Genomic DNA, 17,840 nt, shown 5'->3' with positions numbered 1-17,840 from the left:
CGGCGGGGAAGCAAGCGCTGTCGAGGCGGGAAAATTTCGTTCGAATCTTTTCTCTGTTGGAAAAATATTTTTTATTACGAACGACGATCGTACATCTATGTGTAGCGGAGTTTTTAATAAATGTACAAGCGGAGTATAAATAATGATTCAGCTTTTGGAAAGTGAGTTTTGCTGCGCGTCGCGTTATCGAACTCAAGTCAGCTTTTTAACGTGATCAGTCTTCTTTCTCGTAGTTTTGATGAAACCTAAGAATTGAAGTTCCGCCACGGCGCGTGAGAATCGATCGCTGCGGGAAAATTCGTTAAGGAGCATACATGATCGAAGATAATGTATACGCTGATCTATATTGAATTAAAAGGATACTACAATTCTGGATTAACTTCATCGTCATTTGACCTGTCATTTGGATCCACTGTTATCACGAAAGTCTAAGAGCAACGAAATATTATGAATTTGAAATGTTGAGTTGAATTCACATTTAATAATTAGTGTAGTCTTACCTGTAACCAATCGTACATATTGATCATCTTTCTCGATTCTAAATGACACTTGTACAGAATGCTTATGTCTGGATGTGTTTGGAGGATTTCACCTTCCGCAGAACAACAATCACACTGTAATGATGGTTACTGTATAATCTATTGATTAATTCATATAAAATTGATTATCTAAAAAGAAATATCTTACTTTAAGATATAAATATGGATCGCGCAATCCATTGTGAATTACAGCCTTCATCGATCCTCTTATGTAATTATGCACTATGCTTGGGTCATCGCAACAGAATATTTCGTTGAGTGGCATGTGTGCAGGACTCTTCAAGTATGGTTGAAATACCTCATTATCCAAAAACTTGATGAATTCAATTTGCATTTCTTTGTAGGGCGAACTGCGCACTTTTAGAGATGCCTGCCTTAAGCTCTGTAAAAGAGGAACATTTTGGGATGAAGACTTCGGTTTTTTTTTTGTAAAATTACTTTAGATAAAAATTTGTTAACCGTTTTAAATGCCGTACGACTAGATAATTTGATTTTCTCTGTTTCAACTTCCAAATCAAATGGCGCGACTTCAAGACTTGCACTTCGTAGCAAATCCATGTATTCCTGTAATTTATCTTTTATGTTTTCAGGAGCAGATTCATAATCATCTAGTATTCTTATGATGGATTTGATATTTGTTAATAACTCTTCTTTAGATAAAAAACCTAATAATTGTATAGCTCGTTTATATTCCTCTGTTTCACATAAATTAGTATTTCCAAAAACAGCATTTGTATAAATATTGCGAAACTAAAAAAATATTTTTGTTGAAAATATATTTACTTTCTTAAAAATTTCAATTTATGTATTTTTTCTATTACGTTTTTTCCGAAAGGAGTTGTTGGTAGTGTGACACTGACTTTGTGCAAACATCTTAATATTATCAAAAAATCACTGATATATTTGTGAAATTCATTTAATAGCTTTATTAAAATTTCCTGAAATTGCTGGAAAATTTTAAATAAAACATCTATGTGGTCACTTAATCGATATTTTGACTAATATTATTATGTGAACTAATTAATACCTTATTAGAGGCACTGTCAAACTTAGTTTTATCCATTGAGTTGAAATATCTTTCTACAGACGGAAGTGCTTTCAATTTTTTCAAGTCCTTAGGAGTCAATTGTGAAACCCGATTTTTAATACTTTCCTTATCACAACAAATCAATTTTTCGTTTTGCCCATAAAAATGCCTCCATACGCATACCTGCAATTCTTTTATTAAGTGGGCATACTTAAAAAACTCTTAATAAATCTACCATGTAAACTTACTTTATAACTTTGAAGATAACTTTTAACAGAAAAGTCATACCAGATGAATATATCAATAAGTAATTTGAATGCTCGTCCAGTTAATTTGAATGGAATGTTGGGAGCTAAAACGATACCATCCAATACATCAGAAAGACTATCTACTTGTTTTTGTGTATGAAATACCTAAAGAAAGAAACAAAAATTGAATGTTTCCATTAATGGTAGAATTTAAAATAAGAATTACAATTAACGTACTTGAATTTTCAGTTTTGATGTAGCATCATATGATAAAGATCGATGGACTACATGTAGAGTTGTTGCAACACCAAAAATTAATACAAACTTTATAGAGTTGCAATAGGAACTAAAGAGATTAAAATTAATTCAAAATTAGTTTTGTAAATTCATTGCAGGTATCTGATAAACATAAACCATATTACCTAAGAATCAGTATGAAATCATGTAATATGTTGTATGAAAAACTTTCAAAATCAGGTATAATGATGACTAGTGGAGTATTTGAAATATTGTTCTCTTGGTGCCAAGCTTGTAAAGTAAAAAAAGTACATTGACTTTTCTTTACTAACAATGAATCATCCTCCTAAAATTCATGGTCTTTCAATAAAAACAAATGCCAAAGGAGCAGTGTAAAATAAAACAGCATCTTACCGATCTTGATCCATTAATTAATTGGCAAACAACTTCATCCGTCAAATTTTTCAAAGTACTAGCATCTCTTGACCAAACAGTGGCTATATACCGGGTAATTGGTTGCAATTGTATCTCAAGTTTGTGCAACAGTAAATTATGATCAGGAAGATTGACACCTGAAACAAATTTTATTTGCCTATTCTGTACAACATTCTTTTTTATTGGAAATATTGCAGACATTCATTGAAAAATCATTAAAAAAAATACGCACCTGCCAACAGAATACCAGTTGGTATTTCATCGGTCAAGAGTGACATAGTTTTGATTTTTTCCACAAAACTTTCCAAGTCTGACAATATTTGTTTAAAAGTATCCACATTAACCCTCTAAAACAGATATTTTAATAAAAACAAAGCATAATTAATAGTAAATCATATACAAAACGTACAGTTGCAGAATTTTCAATCGCCATCCAAGTTTCTTTGAATGCCTTATACCATGGTTCGTTTATATGATCGAGATTTTTATTTTTCTTCTTTTTCTGGCCAAATTTGCGAGGTACATGGGCAAAAACACCCTGTGATGGAAAGACATTGTTATAAATCAAATGAAATAGATATTGTTCTAGCAGAAGACTGTTGATTTTTTCTGATATTATCACAAAATGAGTTCAAAGAGTTCAATTATAATGAATTAATACCTTCGATACAGACACATCTTCCATGATGGTATACTTTCAGTTCTTGTATTTTTAGCACAATTTTCTCATTTAATATAAAAAGCATGTAAACATTAAATGCAATGGAGTATGAACACAAATCACTTGAGAAATATTTAGAAACTGCGAATAATCTATTTATTCTTCTTTCAACCGTACTAGCAGTAGCGTCAGTTGCTCTTTAAAATAACAATAAGTTATCTTCTCATAGATTTTTCAATTTTAAGTATTTTTGTATCCTGTGTATAATGAACCGGCAGAGTTGCCTTCGATAATGTCAGCTGATGTGCGATCAGTGCAGTGATCACGATTTCCCGCCAAAAAGTCTGCGGTATGAAGTTGGCCGCTCAACTTTTAGGCACGAAAATGATGTCTACCAACTTATACTTTTAAATTTAAAAAAATACGCTTAATTAAGCTAAATAGTTGCGATTTATTTGTTTAAAATAAAAATTTATGGTACATATGTCGAGTTTTAGCAATAGCACATACAAATCGAAATTTGTTAAGATTTATAAAACGTGTTGGTCTTAATCACACAAATGTATGAAACAAAGATCTATGCAAATTTTTAATTAATTTTATTGTGGTACAAGTATTGACAATTATGAGCAAATTTATTCAAACACAATTTGGCACACTAGTACAAAAATATGTCTTGAACAAATTAGAGCTACTAACATCACTATATTATACTTTCTCGCCAAATATGCTTGCAATTTTAAATTAATAATTAGTATGTATCAAGATCTTTAATGTTAAAAATTTACTTGAAATTTTACAAAAAACCACGTAGAAGAATTGTATTTGTAAAAATGTAATATCTTACATCAACATTGTAATTATAAATGTCAGATATATATTGTGTAGGCTATTCTTGACATTCAAAGGCCTTAAGTCGAATCGATTACAGTTTGTAATTGTTAATAAATCGTAATTAATGGACCATAATATTAAAATTCAACGTTTTTCTCTATTAGTATTTTGTTCGTTCAGTATATATAAGTATTGAGAAATACAATGATTAAACATATAACTATATGAATGGCTGTAACCGTTATTACAGCTTTTTTTATTATCTAATTAAGAGTGTTAAACAAAATTTTATATTATTGACTGACACAGTTACAAAAGTAATCATGTGTTTTGTTCACAAATTTGAATACTGTTATTTTAAATATTTGCTGAGGTAGTACCATTCTCCTATTTCCTAATTTTAATGTACTTAAAAAATAGCTAAATAATATACAAATAACTCAATTCTGAAGTTCTTATAACCATTTCATAAACCATTTTGATATAAAAGATTTTTCGGTATTAAAGTGCTAATTTAACGTATGGCGACATTCTTACATATCATTTTCTATTCATATCACGTTTTAAAATGAATGCTTTTTTTAAATTTTGTTTTGTTATAAAAACAAAAGTCTAGTTTTTAATAGCAAAATTCATTGATACATACAGTAAACCTTCAGAAGATCTTTTTTTAATAAAATAATAGTCGAGAATGAATATTTAACTAACAAGTTCGGGGCACATTGACATGTGAATAGTGAATTTACAATATAATACTTTTGGATCTGTGTTGCAACCAGAATATTTATACATTTTTAAAAACGTAATTTTCTAAATTAATTATAAATTGAATACTAAAAGTACACAAAAAAAAATAACAAAAAGTTCGTTCTGTCTAAATGTAGGTATTATCATCAATGGCATCGATCGAATTCACTAAATGTACTTCACATTTTATACATGAAACATATATTCTGGATGTATATTGCATATTTGAAATTTTTTTAAAAACAGTTGAAAAAAACTTTGAATTCTCTAATTTCTAATCTTGCATAGAAATGTTGATAAAAACTTAATTGTCAAATATAATATCTCATTTGTTTGCCAATCACTATTCACTAACCAAATATAAACTAACATGATCGTGAATTTGTACACCTTTTAGAATAGGGATATGCATCTTTATGTTGAAACAACTGGTTTGAATCGGAACTGGCCATGCATTCAATAATTTCAATAATTCAATAATACCTGTGCTTACTGACGACTTTAACTAGTGTGAACATATTACGTTCCTTACAACAGCCTTGATAACTAGTAGAACCATAAATTATTTTTACACTTATTGCTATAAAACTTGCGCAAATGTTTGTGAATTCGGTGGTCGTTTTATGCTTTATATTTCTTAAACTCTATGTCTTTGAATTTCGGTGGTCTCAGGTCGTTTGTAATTTATGATTTGATCGTGCATAACCAGCTGATATGACTATTATCTTTCAATCTTGAGAACTATTCGAAATGATTAAATGATCAGGTGATTAAACCTTTCGTATCCTGCTTCACGTTATTTTAATCCTTGCAGTAACAGTACTTGCGCAAATGGAACAGGCTATTCTCTACACATCTTGCTTGCGAACCGTACATATTTATTCTACTGACATCTGAAATCTATACAACAAGGAGCAAGCGTGAATAAATACTTTTTAAAATTCTATAAAATATAAAAATTTATTAATATTATTAATGTATACCTTAGTCGAAAAAAGATTTTTGTCAACATCTCGCGCAACACTTGCTTCAAACAGTCCATTTCCTGGTAATGTCTTTATTTTCAACTGATACAGTTCGGTGGTAAGCTGCGTCTTGGCGCTCAATTCGGCAACAAATCCGTCGGTATCTCGAGACTTTTCGAAATGCAAGAGTCCTTTAAAAATATATAAAATTCTCAATTAGTATTATTTAAAAATTTTTCCAACTCAAATTATTCGACGATCAAGTGGTCAACCTTTCGTAGGTATCAATTTAGCCGCCCACATGACTTCTCCAACGCGAAGCTTCTCACATATGTCTCGGTGTTCTTCGGTGTATGAATTCAAAAAGCCGACAAAGTACTCTGCAGCTTCTTGAACTACATCTTGTTCTAGAGAAATTTCTTGCCACGACAAACATGCACACCAATGCGGCTCAATGAAAGCGTCTGCACAAGTTCGCTCGATGGGGATCTATAAACATAAAAAAAATAATTCAATTAATTTTGAATCTTACTGTAAATTATGTTAACGATCTTCACCTTGTCGAACAAGCTAATCCCTCGATTGCTCAGGTCTCCCTCTCTTGGTGTCTCAAACTTGAGAATGTGCTTCAATGTTGCGTGAATATCGAAGGGTGAAGTTAAGCGCTGCGTGTTGTATATAAAATTTGCGTAAGCCTGCGGATGGACCTGTTTAAACCAAGGTGGGAAGGTGAATGAAAAAAATGGCAGTCTCTCCTCCTGTTTACCCTGAAGCGTATTTCTTATATCGGCGAATCTGCATCGTAAAAGTCAACTTTTAGAACTATACAACGTTTAGATACGATGAAACAATTAAAACGCAAATCTACCTGTGTCCGTGGTCGCTCATCAGAATCAAAATAGTATTGTTCAAATGGCCAGATTCTTTGAGATCTTTTAGCCATCGCAGCAGATCGTCGTCCGCAGCACCGATGTCATTGTAAGAATCGTGCGACAATTCCCCGTGAAATCCAAAAGCGAATTTCGGTTGATCCCTATACTTGTCAAAGATAGCCTTTATATGGTTCATCATCGCCTACAAAGAAAAAAATACATTCCCGTGAAAAACTGATGTTCTCAATACGATTCACGAGAGACATAAACAGACACCTACAACGTGTCGCGGAATGCCAGCCATGCAGAACGGCTTGGAGTACTTGAAATATCCCGACGCCGCCAAATAGTAAGTTCTCATGTAGTGATCTACCGGCTGCTCGTTGAATCCCTTAAGTCTGTAGGTGAACGTGCCTATGTGATGAACGTCTTCCATGAAACCGGTCACGTAGCCAGCATCCTTGTAGTCCTTCCAGATGAGGGGATAGACGTCGACGAAGTTGGCCTTGGCTCCCATGCGTTTGCGCGTCTCCGGCAGTTCGAGCTCGATCTTGCCAGTGAGGATGGGTATGAGAGCCTGGGGAGTACCGTCGCCGACGATGTTGTAGCCCTCGAGTACGAAGCTGCCCAAGTTCTGGCGCATGTAGCGATAGGATCGCGGCAGTTTTCGCTCGAAGGTGTTGCGAGACAGCGAGTCGAAGCCGAACATCAGGACGTTCACCGGTAAAGCCGAGCGCGGCACCTTGCTCCAGCTGTAGGTCTGCTTGACTCGCGGGTCCTCTTGAACCGCTGCCAGCACGCTGTGCCATCTGAAATTCGTAATAGATTAGTATATATGCGTGTAAATACACTGAAAATAAAATGATCGCGCAACTCACTGTTTTCCAGTCTGCGATTCGCACTTTACTTCCGCATAATCACTGTGACGAAGTACGTAGAACTTATCCGTTTCAACGGTACTAGTCAGTTCGTAATTGTAGTCGTCTACCCTAAGAATTTCTGAAAGAACGAAAAACTTGGATTCGATCTTTATAATTCTTTTTTTATAAGTTTGAAAGGAACAAAAATTACCATTAAAAGCGCATGTTATTGGACCATATCGAGACTTAGCCTTCTTGTCTATAAAAAGTTTCGAGCCGTCGGCTTTCACCCAGTCTTCGGGCGAACACTGGAGTGGAGGAACATCGTGTATAAATTTCATTATCTCTGGATTCGAAATGTCCAGTTCTGGCAGTTTGCACGCGGGTACGCCATCTCTGCAAACGCGGAAAATCAACGTCATTATACCTTCGTTACGCTTATTATCCTGAATTTTTTCTCCGCTGTGCCATACTTACCCAACGTAGTGAGACTCTTCATTGGAACTTTTGATCAACTGCGATATCCGCATCCTGCAAACGTACGAGAAAAAATTTTCGTAAATGTTTCAACGATTCCGCACTCTTTTCGTGTCTCAAAATATTAGATGCACTTACAGCTTCTCGACGTTGTCGTCCTCGGCATCATTGTATCCGATTTCGAATTTGAATAGCTGAATCACGCAGACGATTAGAATGATCAAGCCCGCCAAGAGCATCAGTCGTCTGAAGTAACATGATGCTATCCGCATTGTTATTCAGTGGGGCCCTGCAACTTTAATGCGACGATAAATTGCAACGAGGTGTATCCTTTCGGTTGCCTCAATTACGCGAGTGCGAAGAGCCACGAAAAACGAAACAAAAAAATAGGTAGGCGGTCGTGATTTTTTTTACTTTATGTCACTTTTGTCAAGATAAGATTAAATTGAAATATTTTATGAAGTACCATATCAATACTATTTATACAAGAGACGAGCATTGCAGATAACAAATGCTTTATCATATTAAAAGTCTGTATGTAACATAAAGGTTCGTTACATCATTTTTTTGATTATATATAATCAAAAAAATGATGTAACGAACCTTTATGTTTCATCGATCGATAATCGTCAATAATTACACGGTACAATGCACACATAATACTGTTCCTTTTTTTAACGTGACTGCAGTGACATTTATGCGGCAAAAACATCCGTTATTTGAATGCATCACCGCAGACCGACTTCTAATCTTTATAATATACGATTCTTATGAATTGAAGCTTTCATAAAAAACAAACAAATGCAAACGTAACAATTTCCATCAAAGCTGTCCTTTCAACGAAGTCAATCATTCGCGCATTCAGCAACAAAAGATTTCAAGCACTTCGTGTCATATTAAACTTTCCCATTATCTCTTATCAACAGTTATCCAAGGACACTGTCCGCCGTATAAATAGTCCTCCCACGTACTCCAAAACGCGTTAACCGCTGCACTGGCTCGCAAAAACAAAACTAAAGCAATGCAATCATCCAGCCGACGACCAGAACGCAGGAACGTTTGCAAAATGTCAATCGCGACAGCTATGCGAGTGTGTACACACCGGCCGGAAGTAAATACCTACAACGGACATAAAAGTATACGAGTCGCACATGAGTAATGAAGGAGCCTCAAAAAAGCCGCCTGAGGAAGAAGACACGCGGAAAGTCGGCTGTCATCGCGGGACATGCACGGATCGATATCTTCTGCACGACACACTATGCGGGCTCTGCTTCGAGGTTATGTCGGCTCCTCTCAACTTCGGCGCGCGAGAAAATAAATACACTGTGTCCGTCGTTGATTTTTCTCTTTCACTGCAAACACTCACCTGTAGGATGAAAAAAAGTAGGCGGTAGAGCTGCAGGCGGCTGCTGCGGCTGCAGCTGTCGCCTCATATCGCGCGGCGATTAAGATAACGAACACGGCTCTAGCGCCTCGATGTGTATACTGCGCTAGCTCTGGTTATTTCACGGGTATGCGCGCGTATACACATGCAGCGTATGTCTGTGTATGTTGCGGCTGCTCACCCCCCCCCCCCACCTGAAAGCGCGAGTCGCGGAGCGTTGATTGTTTGCGGGCACGTGTGTGTAATTTTTCTTTGCTGCGCTCCACGAGTGCCGATTATTACGACGAGCTTATCCGCGGAGTTGCTCTTCAGCGATTCGAGAAATAATAAATATCTCAGATTTTAACAGTATTTTGTACTACACTGCACTGTATCTTGGACGGGTGTTGGTGCTATTTTTAATCTGACCTAATGCACGAGCTTAAAAGCTTGAAGAGCGTACAAGTACAGCAAGCCGATGTTTTTCACGCCCACACACAAACGCGTTCCACTTTTATGTGGGAGACGCGTATAGTGTTCTGCACTTGTGTGCGCCATACCTCTTTTGAAAAGGAACACGTAATAAGAAGTGTGTGTGTATATATATATATATATATATATATATATATATATATATATAGGGAGAGAGAGAGAGAGAGAGCAAAGCCAGCGAAGAAAGAGACGAGGAGACAAGTCTTTTACAAAGGCCCGATTGTCAAAGTGAAACGCTTATGTCAAGTCGTCAAGGAGTGCGAGCTTTGTAAGATAGAATATAAGAATCATTCTTTAACGTTTTATTTTTTTTTGTGTATTTAGTAACGTTTACTTGATAACATTGACAAGCTTTATTCGATGGTGAAATTTGCATCTTTGATTTTTGCATTAATGCCACGTGTGTTGTAATTATTTTCGTTGGAGTAAAAATATAATAGTGTTACTAAAGTGCAATCTCTCTCGCGCCAATAACAGTCAATTTCGCAGCGAGTTCCCTCAGCTGCTCGACGCGATCGTTTTTGATCCCAAGAAATATGTTTAGCCGTCGCCTCTTCCTACCATCATCAGCGTCGTCGTCGTCTTCCTGCCAGACAGGTGCATCGTTCCAGAGCAGATCAAGTCCACCCACGCGCTGCTCTCGTCCGGTGAGTCGTCGCTCGAGGTCCAGGACACTGAGGACGTCGTCTACGAGGTCGAACTTCAGTCGGAAATCCGCTGGATCCGTCGCGTTCAACGACGGCGATGCGTTCACCTCGAGCAGCCAGGGACGCAGACGCTCGTCCAGCAGTACGTCGTAACCGTAGAGCTCGAAGGAGTTGCGCAGAGGGATTATCGCGGACTGGACTGCCTGTAGACTGGCCATTATGATACCTTGAAGATGGAGTTGTTTTACATGTTATTGGGTTATCTGCGGATGGGATGCTGTTGAATAGAAATTGTGGAGATATAAGCTGTACGTTTGGTCGTTTATTTTTTGTTTGATTGGTTCGTAAAAATTTTCGCTTTGTATATAAGATTGTGATTAATATTAGTATAAAAGTTATGTGTACTAGATGGATGAGATTAATAACGAAAATAACAGCACAACCAGTGAGTAGTCGAGTCGATCGCCTTTCAAATTATACAAATAATACTTTTTACAGAATGAAAAATTTAATATTATATGTACAAATACATGAGTACTCAGTACGGGTACTCCAACCGCTTGCCGATCATCTCCTCGGTGACCTGAATCTCCTTCGATTTGATTTCAGTCTGAGTAATCTTACACGCAACGACGCACCAAAATGTACTTGACTCTTGGCCTGGTTCGAGCACTACGTTGCCCAGCCAGTACAGAGATTCGCCGCATCTAAACGGCTGACCATCTCGGTACCAGGTAAACTTCGATCCGCGACAAGTGCAGCTCGGGATGAAACCTAGACCGAAGCTGCCGTCGCAGACGCCCTGCAGCTCGTCCACGTCGTGAAGCACCACGTGATGACCGGTTTCGGCTTCGGTGCTGGGAAAATGAAAGGACCTCGACGAGTCGCTCTCGATACCGATCTGCATTAAGATCTGATCGTCCTTCTCGATTCGACTGATGCCGTAGCCGTAATCTAGGGGATCGAATTGTTCGATCGCTGGACCGTCGCCAAACTGCTCCTCCAGAAAGTAGGTGTGCAGGTCGCGCTTGCGACACTCCGTGCAGGACATCTCGCCGGAGTACTTGGACACCCGCACGTAGTGGTACAGCACGTAAATGTCGTCTCGGGGGACGTACTCGCCGTTTCTGATCTTCGTTCGTCGTCTGGCGCGAGTGAGTTTCTCTTCGGCGCAATCGATCCGACGATCGGTAAGGAAATCGTCCCTCGGAGACGTCAGGATGAACAGGTTGAGTCCGTAGGGGGTCGTATTGCGGGCCCGACAGTAGTCCCAGACGTCGCATGGCTCACCGCTGGGAAGCTCGAATTCGGAGATCACTTGGCCGTCGAACAGACCCAACTGCACATCGTACCGATCTTTCAGGGAATCGGCGAATCGCTCCGCAGCCATCTCTCTAATGCGGTCCGCTGAGTAGAAGGATGACTCGTCCAGCTTGAGTCGCCTCACGCCACCAAATGGTTTGTTCATGCGACGATATCTTTTGTCCGCTGATTCTCTGTGCAGCCAGCCGATCCGGAGTGTCTTTATTATATTCTTAGGTTTCGCTGGTTTCTCTCTTGATGGCTGGCGCACCTGAAGCAAGAAAAGACATTTTCAGACCTACGAAGAACGCTCCCCTTTACAGTTTGTTAGTTATATGTTTTAATGCACACCTGTGGATTGTTTTTAGTGCTCTCGTTCTCTATTGCATCTGATGAATCTGCCTGAGAAACTGAAACGAAATGGGTATAAACTGGGTTTGAATTATTTCCCAGTAACAATACTATATTACTGTATGTACTTCAATATTTTTGAGACTTACCATCGTTTGAAGAGACATCGTTAATTTGTACTTCAGAATGCATTATATGGTTTCTCTCAAGGATGCAATTATAAAAGTGCATTTGATTTGATTTCATTCTTCTTTGTATGATCAAATTATTTATGATGCACCGTTATAAAAATACGCTATAAAAAAATATATCAGTAAATAATTTTAGAATCGCAATATTGAAGTTAATTTTTTATTAAAAAAAAAAATATTTTTTAAATCATAAATACCTTGACAACATAGCCGCATTTTTCAAATGCTGGAAACCAGATATTTTCCTCAAGGTTGGTAACATTGCTGGATTCGCTACAAACTTCTGAAAATTCCAATGAAAACAACAAACTGTCACATGCCTACAGAGTATCATTATGAATTCTTGTTTACGAATGAAAACAAAACACATACTTACGCATAGATATAAATTGTTCTAATAGGCGAAATTCTACAAATAAATTTACCTTAATATAAATGTAGCACAGCACAGTAGATAATATTTCTGTTCTGAAGCAAAAGCTATGAAATGCACACGTTATAAGTAATCAGTCGCCATATTTAAATTCAACTGTTCAATCGATAAAACAGGTATCTACTCCATCCTTGCCGCAAGAAATGTAGTTGAAACTAAATCTAACAGGGGGCCTTAGGGATATCACACGTAAAAAGGAATAACGAGGAATAGCAGCTGACAGCCAATCAGAAGCAATCTTTAAACGGACTCATTCCTTCATGTTCTCTCCCCACCACCTCAATAAGGAACAAGTCCGTTTAACGCTTACTTCTTATTGGCTGTCAGCTGCTATTCCTTTTTACGTGTGATACCCCTTACATTCTTGCTGTTGCGTTATCAAAAGATATCTATACTTATAGATCTTTGTTGTCGGCTTATCGGCATATCACTATTTAGTTATCGTGAGAGACTTCGACAGTTTTATACTGATCTGTTTTTATGTAAATTTTATACGATATAATTTAACGCTATAACACTAACGACCGAATCATTTTGTGTCTTTAGATAATTTTCGTGAACAAGATGAATTGTGTGACGTTACAATTAAAGTATAAATACTTATAAGTATTCATTTTTAAAGCAATAATTTCTGTTATAATCTATGAGTCCAATCGTTTATGATGTGCAGGCATAGATTGATTCTTGTAAAACCTATATTTATGTGGAGCATTACAATTGCACTGCATTTGAAATCTATGATTCTACAACAGGTGAAATATTTTTCAATTTGTAGATGCAAAATATCTATATATACCCTAGTGGAAAAAAAGTAATAAATTGTAATAAATTGTAATAAAACGTAAAAAAATGTAAGAAAATGTAAGAAACTGTACGATTTGTTGGATTTCGGACTTTTTTTCTCATACGTTTCTGTACACTTTCATACATTTTCAGATTTATTAACCTTTTTTTACATTTTATTACATTTTATTACATATGTTATTTTACCGCCAAATATAGTCAATATATTATTTTAATTATTAATTTTATAATAAAGTAACAATGCATAAGAAATTGTAAGAAAAAGTAAAAGGATGTAAGCAGAAGTAAGAAAATAAAAAAGTCGCCATTTTCTTATATAATATTACGCGTACAGACAATTTTTTACATTTTGTTATACTTTTTTACGCATTGTTACATTTGTCGTTTCAAAGAAAAGACCCCCATTAAAACCTGGATCAATGGATTTGTAATAAATTTTAATAAAACGTAACAAAATGTAATAAAATGTAGAAAACTGTAATAAAACGTAAAAAATGGTACGATTTTTTACATTTTCTTATATTTTATTTTATTACATTTTTTATTTTCACTAGGGTATTACTGATATTATTGTTTAAAATGCAGAAGAATGGACGTTGACAATGATCGCAGATGGCAAATCGCCTGGTATGAGCCGAAATTATGCTGTGCAAAGACAAATTATATAAGCTTTCATCCAGAAATGGCCAGCTTGCTATGTATGTTTTCAGTTTTAAAGATAAATCCTGGACTGGATTGATAGAGAAATAACCGCACCATTCAAAAACAGGTTCTTACATGTATCATGTAGTATTATTTCGTATATCATCGTTGCCTTCATACTTTAACATTTTTTCATTTATTGCAGTAATTTTAATGTGGTTTACGCACCTGAAGATTGTTTATACATATGCGGAGCAAGTGAATTATTTGTTATGAAAAATGATTGGATATTTTTTATAGAAGCTCGCAAATGGCAGCCTGTTGCTCCAATGAAACAGTCGCGATTTTGTCCTACAATTGTTGCTTTGCAAAGATTTTTGTTACGCAATATAGGAGGTGGAAGAGATTTCCTATCAAATTGTCCAACTGTAATGACGGCGAGTAATACTATTTCGTGCATAGTAAGTAAGTTGCAACACAATCAATTTAAAAAAAATTTCTGTTTAAGACGGAAAGGTATGATCCCCTAACTAATGAGTGAAGATTTGTCTCTAACCTTAATGTTCATACAAATTCCTATTCACGATTCGGTGTGGTTGGATTAAATGGCAAGATTCATTTGCGTGGAGGGTTAATTAATCGCACAGCATCCGCGTTACTTAAATCTTACGATTTAAAAACTAATCAGTATGTACTCACTGTCATAATAATTAAATTGAAATAGATATATTTAGATTATTTTAACGTAAGAATTGTAGATAGGTATAAATATGTGCATATCTTTCAAATCACGAGAGTAGTAGAATATTTCGCGCAATATATTTCTCGAAACAGAGGGGGCGTAAAAATGGTTTTAAATAATTTTACGCGCGCCCTAACAGAAAACAGTCGACGATACACTGGTGCTATTGATATAAGCAGTTTAATTAAGGGAAGAATAAACAAGCATAAATTTTACGGGGGTCGTAATCGCGTAGACTTAGCATCCGTCGAAGTGTACGATCCTGTGAGCAATTCCTGGACCTACGGGAAACCGACGAACAAAATAAGCGATATTATCAGGGGCTGCACTTTTTCAAACATCAACTGCGATTTATAGGCGATTCAAGCTATTTTTGCAAAAAACTTATCAAGAGGCGAAGTAGGAGATTAATAAACATCCTATACTAACGAACTCACCCGCGATTCGCTTAAAAAGATCGTTCACTGTTCGAGCGCCGTGACGCTCGGTCAGGTACTCCCTGAGGCAGTTCAGAGCCCACTTTCGACCAAGACCCAAGCTCTTCTCAGCATCGTCCTTTTCCTCCTCTGTATCTCTACGTTCGCTGCTACTGAGGCACTTTCTGTTCGGTCTCAGCTGGATCGACATGTTGGTGAGATGGACCCGACTGTCGTCGATCCTTTCGAGGGAGAACTGCTCGCTGGAGAGTCGCGCGAAACCCTCGCGCGCCAACCAGACCTTCAGCGGCTGGAACGACGTCACCAGCACGTAGATTCGCAGGTCGAACTTTCGCCCTGTATTGGATTTTAACGAAAAGGTCCGTATGTAAAAAGATAATAATTAAGCCATGCTTTGAAGCGATCAGAATTAATAATAACTCCGCCGATCGCAGCGAATAATAAGCGAATAATTACCTTCGAGTAAATAGGGGTTGTCGATGTACTTTTGAACGAGGTAAGTATCCTGGCTGACGGTTGAGTTTTCAGTCTCCGAGCTATTGTTGGCAGCTGCAGCCGTGCTATGATCCTTTGCTCGCCACTCGTTCAGATCTCTCAGTCGCTGAAACAAAAATATGCCTCTGCCCTTGCGCGTTATAGAGCATCAGGCGAGAAATAAGCTTTTTTCGCAAGCGTATGCGTGAAAAGGTAAGAGCCAACCTAGCGATCGGATCGACCCATACCTGAGACCCGGAAGCGGGTTTAACGATCCAGGTTGTGCCAGGCGCGCGCCTGTACTCCTCGACGAGCATCCTGTACTCGCTGGGCAGTTCGAAGCTCGTCGGCATAGCGTCGCATAGCTCGGCTTCGCGGCTCTTGCCGGCTCTCAGCAGCAACCTCTTGTAGCGCTTCAGGTTGCGGTACAGGTAGTTCTTGCGCGTGAGCTCGCAGTGACTGAGGAAGTGGGCCACGCGCTGCTGAGGTCGTAGCGAACGGCCCTCCAGAGCCAGCCTCAGCTCGCCGGTCTCGCACCACCAGAGGTCCCAGCTCGAGTCGTCCACCTTCGCCGAGAGATTCCGACGAGTTGATGGTTTAGCGAGGAAAAGGTTAAATCGCGCGCAACTAACCTGACGCCATCCTCTGGCCTGCAGGACTCTAAGCGGAGTCGAGGGGTAGTCGCAGCGAAATTTGATCGGCTTGTGCTCGCCTCGTTTCCTTTTGTTTCGCTTCGGCGACTCAGCCTCCATTCTTCTGGCTATTCAATTTTTACTGCGAAAGCTCGACATTCGACGACTCCGTAAAAAAAAAATAAATAAAAAAAATACGTATCCTATTTGAGATTCTCGAACTTGATCTCGAACTCGATCTCGAAACAAGTGAGTGGAGTGAGTCGCGCCGAGCAAACATTGCGAATGTAAATAAACAAACTGATGGCTGGATTCAAATGCGGTTATGGGCTTAGAATGAGCGCGTACGCTCAATTTATACCGATTGTGTTCTTTGGTGTTATATATGTATTTACATATATATCTACGCACATTAAGATAAGATCAGTCGCAAAATCGTGCCAATGTTTTAGGTTTTAATTATTATTTTCTATTGTCTGCAGCTTCTGAAAATAATTTTATCTTCCTTTAATTATAAACTGTTACAAAATGTATTTTTTTTTTTTTATAAGAATTGAATCAAATATGGTTAGAACATGAAAGCTTGATAGGGACAAGCGCTATATGAAAGCTTATTTAAATAGTCGACCCGTCGGGCCTAAGAAGTTTCGTTTTTTCGCAAGGATTCGAATAGAGTGGTTAGAGTACGGAGAGTTTCAATTTTGCAGATTTGCTTAATCGTGAGTTGTTAGAACACGGAGCTTAGATCGGGATGAGAAAAGTTCTGAAGGATTTTCCAAACGTCAAAGTTTCTGCGTAAGTAATCGGGCTGGGTGGACCTTTTTATTATACCCTATCCATGAGATCCGTCGGGTCTAGAACGTTGTGTTTTTTGCAAGGAATCTAACGTGATTGATTAGAACAAGAAGGGACGATCGGGCCATCCACAGTTGAGGAAATTCTTCATAGCAACCGTCCTGATTGAGGCTACCTATTCTAACTACTCTCAATCGAATCCTTACGAAAAAATAAAACTTTTTAGGCCCGGTGGGACTCCCGGAACATGCACAAAGGGTATAATAAAGAGGTCCATCCAGCTCGATTACGCCAGCGCCTCATGGTACAGTTTCCGATCGAGGTTTCCTGTTCTAAACATATTTCACTCGATTCATTATGGAAAAACACATCTGTTAATACTTCTTTATAAATAAAAAGCCATATAATTATTTACAAAAATTATACAGAAGAAAGAAAACAATAATACAAATCCGAGACATAGGCCTGAACAACCCTAGTAATCCAAGTGCGGCGATCGTCTGATGTTTTAAACGATCCACGAGATAAACTTTTATTATAATCTTGCATAATGCATAGTGAAAGTTTATATGTCTGGCGCCTGATCCCCGTTTGGTAAGGCTGAGATTGACTTTACTTGTCACGATGATAAAC

The 17,840-nt window shown here is 37.6% G+C and overlaps 4 protein-coding genes and 2 long non-coding RNA genes across 14 annotated transcripts; 2 read left to right on the top strand and 4 right to left on the bottom strand.

The window, feature by feature from the left end:
• Window positions 1–47: 47 nt before the first annotated feature.
• On the bottom strand, window positions 48–3,295 carry LOC100123111 (origin recognition complex subunit 3). The gene is made up of 14 exons (XM_008204668.4): window positions 3,148–3,295; window positions 2,896–3,024; window positions 2,719–2,833; window positions 2,466–2,623; window positions 2,237–2,397; window positions 2,052–2,160; window positions 1,815–1,979; window positions 1,567–1,749; window positions 1,361–1,486; window positions 999–1,289; window positions 688–921; window positions 501–614; window positions 364–428; window positions 48–286 (listed from the first exon to the last, which is right to left on the bottom strand). The coding sequence occupies exons 1-14, from the start codon at window positions 3,169–3,171 to the stop codon at window positions 193–195; spliced, it is 1,968 nt and encodes a 655-aa protein (XP_008202890.1). The 5' UTR covers window positions 3,172–3,295; the 3' UTR covers window positions 48–192.
• A 283-nt stretch (window positions 3,296–3,578) lies between these two features.
• On the bottom strand, window positions 3,579–10,417 carry LOC100123101. Of its 5 annotated transcripts, none has more exons than XM_016983700.3 (11): window positions 10,319–10,417; window positions 8,041–8,197; window positions 7,903–7,956; window positions 7,637–7,821; window positions 7,444–7,564; window positions 6,846–7,374; window positions 6,562–6,767; window positions 6,251–6,488; window positions 5,966–6,182; window positions 5,712–5,884; window positions 3,579–5,628 (listed from the first exon to the last, which is right to left on the bottom strand). In XM_016983700.3, exons 2-11 carry the CDS (start codon window positions 8,172–8,174, stop codon window positions 5,530–5,532), a joined length of 1,956 nt encoding a protein of 651 aa, XP_016839189.1. In that variant the 5' UTR covers window positions 8,175–8,197; window positions 10,319–10,417; the 3' UTR covers window positions 3,579–5,529. The 5 variants fall into 5 exon arrangements, with proteins under 5 accessions (XP_016839189.1, XP_001606708.1, XP_032458144.1 ...); XM_001606658.6 differs by lacking the exon at window positions 10,319–10,417 and adding an exon at window positions 9,269–9,754; XM_032602253.1 differs by lacking the exon at window positions 10,319–10,417 and adding an exon at window positions 9,026–9,277.
• LOC116738706 lies at window positions 9,774–10,861 on the top strand. The gene is made up of 2 exons (XR_004345330.1): window positions 9,774–10,025; window positions 10,302–10,861. It is a non-coding gene; the product is annotated as an uncharacterized LOC116738706 (long non-coding RNA).
• Window positions 10,051–16,746, bottom strand: LOC100123092 (probable tubulin polyglutamylase TTLL9). Of its 2 annotated transcripts, none has more exons than XM_008204664.3 (5): window positions 16,413–16,742; window positions 16,029–16,346; window positions 15,763–15,931; window positions 15,307–15,642; window positions 10,051–10,630 (listed from the first exon to the last, which is right to left on the bottom strand). In XM_008204664.3, exons 1-5 carry the CDS (start codon window positions 16,530–16,532, stop codon window positions 10,203–10,205), a joined length of 1,371 nt encoding a protein of 456 aa, XP_008202886.1. In that variant the 5' UTR covers window positions 16,533–16,742; the 3' UTR covers window positions 10,051–10,202. The 2 variants fall into 2 exon arrangements, with proteins under 2 accessions (XP_008202886.1, XP_031778116.1); XM_031922256.2 differs by lacking the exon at window positions 10,051–10,630 and adding an exon at window positions 14,895–15,150 and having other exon boundaries at window positions 16,413–16,746.
• Window positions 10,707–12,803, bottom strand: LOC116416020. 4 transcript variants are annotated; one of them, XM_031922258.2, is made up of 5 exons: window positions 12,674–12,803; window positions 12,446–12,531; window positions 12,207–12,352; window positions 12,058–12,137; window positions 10,707–11,977 (listed from the first exon to the last, which is right to left on the bottom strand). In XM_031922258.2, the coding sequence occupies exons 3-5, from the start codon at window positions 12,301–12,303 to the stop codon at window positions 10,943–10,945; spliced, it is 1,212 nt and encodes a 403-aa protein (XP_031778118.1). In that variant the 5' UTR covers window positions 12,304–12,352; window positions 12,446–12,531; window positions 12,674–12,803; the 3' UTR covers window positions 10,707–10,942. The 4 variants fall into 4 exon arrangements, with proteins under 4 accessions (XP_031778118.1, XP_031778119.1, XP_031778121.1 ...); XM_031922259.1 differs by having other exon boundaries at window positions 12,625–12,802; XM_031922261.2 differs by having other exon boundaries at window positions 12,058–12,116; window positions 12,625–12,800.
• Window positions 14,056–14,559, top strand: LOC116738707. The gene is made up of 2 exons (XR_004345331.1): window positions 14,056–14,254; window positions 14,333–14,559. It is a non-coding gene; the product is annotated as an uncharacterized LOC116738707 (long non-coding RNA).
• Window positions 16,747–17,840: the final 1,094 nt, after the last annotated feature.

This window comes from Nasonia vitripennis, chromosome 1, assembly GCF_009193385.2.
Source record: "Nasonia vitripennis strain AsymCx chromosome 1, Nvit_psr_1.1, whole genome shotgun sequence".
Classification (NCBI taxonomy): Eukaryota; Metazoa; Arthropoda; class Insecta; order Hymenoptera; family Pteromalidae; genus Nasonia; species Nasonia vitripennis.
Note: the sequence above shows the minus strand (reverse complement) of the source record. Positions and strands in the feature narration are given on the sequence as shown.